The 10,650-nt window shown below is 41.9% G+C and overlaps 1 protein-coding gene across 4 annotated transcripts in view; it reads right to left on the minus strand.

Moving 5' to 3' along the window:
- LOC144698493 (coiled-coil domain-containing protein 17-like) overlaps window positions 1-7,453 on the minus strand; it is a 77,844-nt gene extending 70,391 nt beyond the window's left edge. For 3 of the 4 annotated variants that reach the window (XM_078570445.1, XM_078570436.1, XM_078570440.1), the window contains exons 1-2: window positions 6,741-7,453; window positions 216-368 (exon numbers count right to left, since the gene is read on the minus strand). In XM_078570445.1, the coding sequence (XP_078426571.1) occupies window positions 216-368; window positions 6,741-6,878 (291 nt within the window). In that variant the 5' untranslated portion in view covers window positions 6,879-7,453. The remainder of the gene's footprint in view (window positions 1-215; window positions 369-6,740) is intronic. The other variant, XM_078570450.1, reaches the window with a different exon arrangement.
- Between the last annotated feature and the right edge of the window lie 3,197 nt (window positions 7,454-10,650).

Genomic DNA, 10,650 nt, shown 5'->3' on the forward strand with positions numbered 1-10,650 from the left:
CCACTGCCCCTGTTCACCATGAGAGATGCAGTAGCTGCGTCTTAGGGTCTTCAGGCTTATAAGAAATGTTGTGGATGATGAATGCAGTCTAACAGATAATACTATTACTTTCTCTTATGAAAGTAATGCACACTTTCTGTTAGGAAAAAGTAGGAGTGAGATATTTACTTTCATTTAAGAGACCATGACTGCTTCTCTTAAAACAGAGAACTTACCTGGCCAAATGCTATCCGTTCATCAGATATCAAATTCTCACATGTTAACCTCTTCTCATTCTCATCCATTTCCTCTAGGATATCTCGCTCCTCCATTTCTCGCTGCTTCCTTTGCTCTGCACGGCGTCGCTTATAGTCCTTTAGCTGCTCAAGCTATTATGAAAGAAGGAAATTTAAAAAGGAAAGGAAAATTATATAAAACAAAAACAGAATTACCTGGAAAAACTCAGCAGAAGGGTCATGAGGACTCGAAACGTCAACTTATTTCTTCTCCGCCGATGCTGCCAGACCTGCTGAGTTTTTCCAGGTAATTTTGTTTTTGTTTTGGATTTCCAGCATCCGCAGTTTTTTGTTTTTATCTCTATTATTAAGGAAAATAATATTCTGGAAATGGTCAACAGGTCAGGCAGCAGCTGTGAAGAGAGATTTTCTCTTGGACACCAGTCGCTGATGATGGGAGGGTGGTTGCACCAGACTTGCTGCGAGTGGAGGAGATCTGGGCTGGTGCTTGGGAGGGAAGCCTCTATTGGGACTTGGCCAGTGAGATGGTCTGTTCCCTTCATCTATCTGTCTTCTTTCTACCACATTCCTAGTCTCTGTAATATTTTCTTTGCTTCCCTGCCACCTCCCCACCCCCACCCCCCACTATTCTGCATTTAAACCTACTCTGAGCCCATTTTTTTGTTTCTATACTTATGCCTTTATGACCTCTTCTTGCCTTGCATTATCACTTTTGTACAAACATATGAATTAGGATTGTAATCATGCCTGCACCCCATCCTTTCACAGACTTTCCATTTTGTTCTTTGCTGGACAAAATTGGCCCAGATCTTCTGGTCTCCGGATCATTGGAGACCAGATGTACGACCCGAGGTGTGCGTCAGGACCCCGCGGAAGTCCCAACGTATTTACCTCCAAGGGAATTGTCCGGGAAGTTTGAACTTCCAATGGGAAATTCCCCTGCTCCCAAGGACCCTCTATAAAAGTCTCCAACTCCAAGTTAGAGTCAGAGACAGTTCTGACGTACCTAGATAATTATCCAGGAAATGTTAGAAAAAAATCCTAGTCCAACTCTAGGGTACAACTGACTCTCCAATCACTCACACTAACACCCCCGACTCCTCCCTCGACTACCCGACCAACTCCCCTGAACCCTCGACTGCCTGTCAGACTACTCCCCTGACATGATCCAACTACCCATCCTGACCCAACGTGACTACCCCTCTAATCTCCTGACCACCACGTTACCCCACCCCCGACCTGACCCAACCGGGACCAATATCCTCACAGGGCGATTTGCTATTGCATGTGGTTTAAACTAGCTTAGCAGAGGGGTGGTAACCTGAGAGGGAATTCAGATAGCGGAGAAACAAAGCTGGTAATGGTGCGAAGAAAAGTAGTAAGCGGAATTGGAAGGCAACAGAAAAAGGTCGGCATCAAATACAGTCAAAATACAGAATATAGTTAAAAAGGCAAATCAAAGGCACTCTATCTGAGTGGATGCACCATTCATAACAAGGTAGATGAATTGATGGCACAAATAGAAGTAAACAGGTGTAATCTAATTGCCATGACGGAGATGTGGCTGCAGGGTGACCAAGGCTGGGAACTGAATATTCAAGGTTATTTGACATTTAGGAAGGATATGCAAAAAGGAGGTGGTGGCATAGTGGTATTGCCACTGGACATGGGTTCAAATCCCACCACAGCAGCTGATGGAATTTAAATTCAATTAATAAATCTGGAATTAAAAAGCTAGTCTCGGTAATAGTGAAACCATTGTAAAAACCCATCTGGTTCACTAGTGCCCCTTTAGGGCAGCAAATCTGCAGTCTTTACCTGGTCTATATGTGACTCCAGACACACAGCACTGTGGTTGGGGACTGAAATGGCCTAGCAAGCCAATCCACTCAGTGTATCAAATCGCTACAAAGTCTAAAAGGAATGAAACCGGACAGACCACCCAGCATCGACCTAGGCACCGGAAACAACAGCGGCACATCCAGCCCTGTCGACCCTTCAAAGTTCTCCTTACTAACAGCTGGAGGCTTGAGCCAAAATTGGGATACTCTGAGCATCATACTTTACAGAACATGTCCCTGACGCCACCATCACCATTCCCAGAAGTGGTGGCACAGTGATACAGTCACGAGGGAGTTGCTCTGGATGCCCTCAACATTGACTCTGGACCCCATGAAGTCTCATGGCCAAACATGGGCAAGGAAATCTCATGCTGATGAATCAGTGCTCCTTCATGTTGAACACTACTATGGAGGAAGCACCAAAGGTGGCAAGGGCACAGAATGTACTCTGGGTGGAGGACTTCAACGATTTCCCCTTGATAATTAAATAGCATTACCGTCGCTCAGTCCCCCACTATCAACATCCTAGGAGGCTACCATTGACCAGAAACTGAACTGGAGCAGCCAAATAAATGCTCTGTCTACACGAGCAGGTCAGAGGTTGGGAATCCTGTGGTGAGTAGCTCACCTCCTGACTCCCAAAAGGCTGCTCTCCAGGTACAAGACACAAGTCAGGAATGTGATGGAATACTCTCCACTTGCCTGGATGAGTACAGTTCCATTTTCTAAGTGTCCTGTTACCACATCCTTTATAATAGATTCTAGCATTTTCCCTACTATTTCTATCAGGCTAATAGGTCTATAGTGCCCTGTTTTCTCCCTCATTCCTTTCTTAAATAGTGGGGTTACATTTGCTACTTTCCAATCTGCAGGAATTGTTCCAGAATCTATAAAATTTTTAAAGATGCCCCCCCCACCCAATGCACCCACTACCTCTACAGCCACCTCTTTCAACACTCTGGGATCTAGATCATTAGGTCCAGGGGATTTACCAGCTTTCAGTCCCATTAATTTCCTTCCAACCAAAACTGACTACCCACCACCGCCTGACTACCCACCCAGAACCAACCAACTAGCCCCCGACCTGGCAACCCCTCTCAGCCTAATCCAACTGCCCCCCAACCCACTTACCCACCAACCACCCTACACACCTACCACCCTACGCACTTACACACTTAACTCACCCGTCCTACCCATTCACTCATTCATCCATTCACCCATTTACCAAATCACTAACATTCATCCATTCACTAACATTGACACTAGACTTTTAAACGGATCTTACGACAGCGACTGCCGTAAAGAGGGAACGTATCCTGTCTTCCCCGCTGACGACCCAGCACTGCAATGGAGCTCTCCGACGCTCAGCATTTCTGAATAAGCCTGACTCGGAAGACTCGGCCAGAAATGCGCAGCTGCGTCGGGGTGCGGAAAGTATAGTCGGCAATCTGACAGTTATTGCCACGTCGCAGAAGACCCGTACTTCGGTTTCCAAGGCACTACACAGCATATTGCTGTATTCCCTTGCCAGCTGGAAGGCTCTTGATCAGGTTGGTCTCAGCGCCAATAAAGTAGGTGCCCATATGCTGCTGGCAATGAGATCTCATCAAGGCAAATTTGCTTTCACATTTCAGAGATAAGGTGGCACATGATTAATAACATGATTCACATAGGCTGGTAATTAAACACCAAAGGGTTGATCAAGTATTCTGCTAAAACAGTTAGGGAGGAACACTGTCACAATTTCAAGTTATGTAAGGGCAGGGAAATGGTTCATTTCCCAAAAAACGGTGGACCTCTTGTTGACATTAATGACGTAGACTTGGGTGTGCAGGGCATACTTTGAAAATTTGCAGGTGACACAAAATTTGGAAGTATTGTGAACTGTGAGGAGGATAGTGATAGACTCTAAGGAAACATGGATGGATGAAATGGATGGCAGATGAAATTTAATGCAGAGTGTCAAGTGATACATTTTTGTAGGCAGAACAAGGAGAAGTAATATAAAATAAAAGGTACAATTCTAAATGGGGGTGCAGGAACAGAAAGACCTGGGGGTATATGTGCACATATCAGTGAAGGCAGCAGAGCAGGTTGAGAAAGCAGTTATGCATAGTGCAGCCTGGGCTTCATAAATAGAGGCATAGAGTACAAAAACAAGTAAGTTATGAAGAATCTTTATAAAACACTGGCTTGGCCTCACCTGGAGTACTGTGTCCAATTCTGGGCACTGCACTTTAGGAAGGATGCAAAGACTTTAGAGAGGGTGTAGAAAAGATTTACGAGAATAGATCCAGGGATGAGGGACTTCAGTTACATGGATAACTGTGGATATACCTAGACCACGCGACTGTAGTGGTTCAAGAAGGCGGTTCACCTCTCAAGGACAATTAGGAATGGGCAACAAATGCTGGCATAGCCAGAGATTCCCAAATCCTGTGAAAGAATAAAAAAAATTACGGAACTTTGGGCTGCTATCCTTCAGGAAGAGAAGATTGACAGAAGATTTGATAGAATTGTTCAAAAATCATGAGAAGTCTAGTCAGAAGTAGATAAGGAGAAACTGTTCCCATTGAGAGCCAAAGAACACCGATTTAAGGTGAATGCCAAAGAAATACTGGCAATTTGTGCTAGTACTTGAGAGATTGGATAGACTGGAGTTATTTTCCTTGGAGCAGAGGAGATTGAGGGGGGACATGATTGAGGTGTACAAAATTATGAGGGGTATAGATAGGGTAGACAGGAAGGAACTTTTCCCCTTGGTGGAGGGATCAATAACCAGGGGGGCATAGATTTAAGGTAAGGGGCAGGTGGTTTAGAGGGGATGCGAGGAAGAATTTTTTCACCCAGAGGGTGGTGGGAATCTGGAACTCTCTGCCTGAAAGGATGGTAGAGGCAGAAACCTTCATAACATTTAAGAAGTATTTGGATGTACACTTGTGATGCCATGCCATACAAGGCTATGGGCCTTGTGCTGGAAAATGGGATTAGAATAGTTAGGTACTTGTTTGACTGGGGCAGACTCGATGGGCCGAAGGGCCTTTTTCTGTGCTGTAGACCTCTATGACTCTATAACATGAGGGAGAACATTTTTTTAAGCAGTGAGTGGTTAGGGTCTGGAATGCACTGCCTGAGAGTATGGTGGAGACAGATTCAACCATTGCTTTCAGGAGGGAATTGGATAAGCAACTGGTGAGAAAATAAAGTGCTGAGCTGTGGGAAGGGCAGGAGAATGGGACTAGCCCAGTTGCTTTTGCGGAGCTGTCAAGAACATAACGGGCCAAACGCCCTGCTTCTATGCTGAATCATTCTATGATTCTGTGCAACACATGCCAGCTGTTGTCCAGATTTGCTGAATTCCCTCAACCAGAGCTGTACCTGTTTCTGGCTGGGGCAGAGAATATCTTGTACAAAATATAGATATCGCATAAAAATTAGGACCAGAGGGGGCTCTTGGACTAGCTGCAATGGGTTGGGGAGCAATTTTCCAGATGTTTCCCTAATTGGTCAATGTTTTTAATCTGGTTTTCACCTCTCCCAGAAAAAGAGAAGATTTTGGGGTGGGGAGTGTCTGTATGTATTGCAGACATTGGAACAGGGCGGTTGGACCATGGGGTCTTTTTCCTGTCGATCATTGTGGTTTGTTGGTAAGACTGTAAATGTTTTGCCCAGGTCAAAATAACTATTCATCCAGGTCTATTTCTACTCCAATTAAAATCTGCGTGGTGTAAACACAAGGATCCCTTGAGCACCAACAATGTGATTTATCTATCAGCGACTTAGCAAATAGTCAGCTCTCTATGGGGCCGAGTGTCAAGTCTATATCTAGCCCATAGCAACCAAACGATAGACACACACACACACACACACAGAAACTGTACAAGTCGATGAGTTTCAGTAAATACGTGGTCATGTTGCTGGGTTTTAAAACCGGAACAATCAATTTGAATCGCTGCGTTGGAAACATGGAATTAAATATCGTTAACAATGTCGAAAGCAACCACCAAATAAACGCCTGCAATTATTTTACTACGGTTTTTAATATTCTTTACATCAATCTTCGTTTCAGCATGTGCAATAAAATACAATAAAAAGGATCGGGTAAAACAAATTAGCAATTTTCAAAATGAAATTAATTTTGAGTTTTCTATTATTTCGGGCTAGATCTAATTTAAAAAGCTAAAGTGAAAGGGGCACTATTTAAATCAAAAATAATTTTGAATAAAAAAACAATGATCCTACAAATAAAGGGACAAAAGTATAGAACTAAACCCCGAGAGAGAACATGCTAATTAACCACACTTAATTATTTCCACCATTATTTTTTGTTTCTTTACAAACAGGGCAGTGAAGTTTTTCAACTGCACTTGCCCCTGTGATAGAGGGTTATCGACAGCCAATGCAAATTAAAACTTGCAGAATTTACATTCGCTCGCCAGCCAGTATTAAATGGCGCTGGAAGACCTCAACAATGACACAAACACGAGTGTATCCGCATCTTTCCTTATGATGTTATTGTTGGAGATACAATCAGTTTTAAAGCTCACCGCCACCTTCTCAAGGGCAATTAGGGATGGGCAATAAACGCTGGCCTGGCCAGCGACGGCCACATCCCATGAATGAACAAAAAAAAGGATAAACTTAAAGATAAAATAAACTTTACCATATCTTCTGGGGTTTTGGTCATTAATCCCCTTCCGATCTCGGTCCCGATGCAAAACTTTTCCCGGTGTTTTACAAGCAGAGACGGGGATTTAAAAGTCATGTTGCAGCTCGAACAGCTCAGGTACCTGGGCGTCATCGCGACTCATAAATAGCAACAAAGTGAGCCAAACTCTGCAACCAGCTTTTGGAGCTAGGGCTGCCTGACGATGCCAGCTAGCGGTGGGAGTGAGCTGTACGATGGCTGCCTGGTTGAAACAGTGCGTGTTCTACAGCCAGTTAGTTGCTTTGTAAGTAAAGATGGCAGTTAATTCACAGCAAATAACCAGAAAGTATACATTTAAGGTAATCGGCAGAAGGATTTGGAGGAGAATTGTTTTCACTCAGAGGATGGTGGGGTCTGGAACTCTGCCTGAAAGAGTGTTGGTAGCAGAAACCCTCATTGCATTTTAGAAGTACTAGAGTGTGGTCGCCTAACAGCTGCATAAAACAAGAGGTGAAAGAGGGATTAGACTGGATAGCTTCTTTGGGCGGTACATACATGATAGACCAGTTGGCCTCCGTCTATGCTATAAATTTTCAGTTTTTATGTTCCACAAATACCGAATTAAGAATAACCAGTTATTCTGTTTGTTGATTTTGGTTGAGAAACAAATAAAACTCCCCCCCTACTCTTTTTCAAACAGTGTCATGGGATCTCTGCCACCCCAGTTTAATGTCGTGTCTGAAAGACAGATTAATAATTACTAAGTAAATAAAACTAAGCTCGCAGTAGAACAGCAGCACTCACAAACTCTAACATTTCCACCTGAATCTATTCTCTTCCATCTCCAAATCTATCGGCCATTCCATTTCCAAAATTAACATTCTACTCTTTAGTTAGACCTGTTAAAAAATAACTTGTAAAAGAGACATTTTGAATTTAAAAAAAACAATGAGACTATACAGTAAATAGAGAAAAGGGACAGCAGTATAAAACTAAATCCAGAGATGGGACACACATTATTCAGGACTCTGATTCAAATGTAATTCATTTACATCTCTAGGTTAGATTATTCATTCAATTAGAAAAATGACCCTGTATTAACAGAGTGGGCAAAGATCTGGCAAATGGAGTATAATGTGGGCAAATGTGAACTCGTTCATAAAAACAGAAAATGCTGAAAAAGCTCAACAGGTCTGACAGCATCTGTGGAGAGAGAAACAGAGTTAACATTTCGAGTTCGCACGACTCTTTGGAGTCATACTCTGTTTTTCTCTCTCCACAGATGCTGTCAGACCTGCTGAGCTTTTCCAGCATTTTCTGTTTTTATTTCATATTTCCAGCAGCCGCAGTATTTTGCTTTTATCTTAGTGTGATATTGTTCAGTTTGGCAGGAAGAATAAAAAAGATGATCTAAATGATGAGAGATTAAGGAGCTCTGAGATTCAGAGGGATCTGGGTGTCCTAGTGCATGAATCACAAAAGGTTAATCTGCAGGTAATTAGGAAAGCTAATAGAATGTTATCATTTATTGTGAGGGGAATTTATTACAAAAGTAGGGAAGTTATGCTTCAGTTGTACAGGGCACTGGTGAGACCACATCTGGAGTATTGTGTACAGTATTGGTCTCCTTGTTTAAAGAAAGATGTAAATGCATTAGCAGTTCAGACAAGGCTTACTAGACTAATACCAGGAATTCCAGACGGTGGAAGCTGAGTCTTTGAATATTTTTAAGGCAGAGCTAGGTAGATTCTTGATTAACAAGGGGGTGAAAGGTCATCAGGGGTAAGCAGGAATGTGGGGCTGAGGTTACATTCAGATCAGCCATGATCTTATTGAATGATAGAGCAGGCTCAAGGGGCCGAGTGGCCTACTCCTGCTTCTAATTCATATGTTCGCATGACAGTGCTTGAGTACAGAGGAATTAATTTATAACATGGTTTTGAATATGTCTTAACGCAGAGATTGAATTATGAACGTTAATTCAATTTGTTTAGAAAAACAAACCAATTTATATTAATAAGTCAAAGCAATTTAAGGAGGGAGAAAAATTCAATTAAGTAAAGGATTACGGTTAAACCAAATTGAAGACAGCCTTTTGGGCTCAAATTAAAAGATCAGGGATTGAAGAATTAGGAAATTGAAGATTATGTAAAATGTGGAGCACAATATTCAGGAAAAAGGATTAAGATGACAAATTAAAGATTAGAATTTGAAATATTCCAATAAAAAGATGAATTTTGGGGAGATAGTGTTATAGTGGTAATATCACTGGATTAGTAATCCAGAGGCCTAGGCTGATGTTTTGGGGATAAGGGTACAAGTTCCACCACGCAGTTGGTGGAATTTAAATTCAATTAATAATCTGAAATTGAAAAGATAACCTCAGTAATAGTGACTATGAAACCATTGTTGATTGTCATAAAAACCCATCTGGTTCACTAATGTCCTTTAGTGAAGGAAACCTGTTGTACTTACCTGGTCTGGCCTAGATGTGACTCCAGATTTACAGCAGTATGGTTGACTATTAACTGCCCTCTGAAATGGTGTGGCAAGCCACTCTGTACAGGAGTAATTAGGGATGGCAAATGCTGGTCTTGCCAGCGACACCCACATTCCATGAAAGAATAATTTTTTAAAAATATACATTTGAAAGGCTGGAAAGGAACTTGCATTTATTTAGCATCAAGTGCTTCACATCCTATGAAGTACTTTTGAAATGTTGTAATGTAGAAAATGTGGCAGTTAATTTTCACGTAACAAGTAGCCACAAACAGCTATGTGATAATGAACATATGTTCTAAGTGTTGGGTGAGGAACAAATGTTGGCCAGGATATCAGGAAGAACTCCCTTGCTTCTCTTCTGCAAATAGTATTTTCAGTTGGGAGATCTCATCTGAATGATAGCACCTCTGACAGTGCAGTTGTCCCTCAGTACTTAAGTGCTAGCCTAGATTACATGCTCAAGTGTCTGGAGTGGGATTTGAAATCCTGCCCTTCTGACTCTGAGGTGGGAAGCTACCAGTAAGTCAATGCTAGCATTGTAGATTCATTTAACCGGAAAGTGTATCTGAATTGCTCAACACAATCAAAATTTTAAATTGAAGGATAGAATTTTTAATTGAGAAGTGCTTGATGAACTGGATGTAAAATAGGGACTAGAACTGATCAACACAATGATAAAACATTTAAGAATTTGAAATGGTTTACTTGACAAGGAAAGAAATCCTGACTTTATTTTCATTTGAACTTTACTGCTGACATAACTTTTATATCTTAAGCAATACATCAATGTAATTAGAACTATAATTTGAGTACTTCCTAGGGACTAGAATTCAAATTTGCATTACAGAGAAAGAACATCATTTCAAGGAGTCTTGCTGGGTTCGTCAGGACTTTGGTGAGACCACACATGGAATGCAGTTTTGGTCTCAAGATCAATTTCTGCAGTGAGGAGTGTCCTAGTGGAGAGATTGAGTAAAATGGGCCTACATTCTCTTGAGTTTAGAAGACAGAGATGTGATCTAATTGAAACATAAGATGTAGAGAGGCATTTCCCTTAGCTGGAGAGTCTAGAATTGGGGTCATCATCTAAAGATAAGGGTCGGCCATTTAGGACTCAAACAAGGAGAAATTTCTTCACTCCAGAGGGTTGGTGAATCTTTGGAATTCTATAACCCAGGGGGCTGTGAATGCTGTGTCGTTAAGTATATTCAAAGCTGAGATGAACAGATTCTTGGAATCCAAAGGAATCAAGGAATGAGAGGATCAGGCAGGAAAGTGAAGTTGAGATTGAAGGTCAGCAACAATCTTACTGAATAGCACGGCATTCTTGAGGGGCCGAATGGCCTATTTTTGCTATTTGTGCTCTTATGAATCTGTTTCATCACTTTTTCAGGCAGTGCATTTCAATTATACCCTATTTTGA

Source organism: Cetorhinus maximus, chromosome 2 (genome assembly GCF_964194155.1).
Source record: "Cetorhinus maximus chromosome 2, sCetMax3.hap1.1, whole genome shotgun sequence".
Taxonomy (NCBI): Eukaryota; Metazoa; Chordata; class Chondrichthyes; order Lamniformes; family Cetorhinidae; genus Cetorhinus; species Cetorhinus maximus.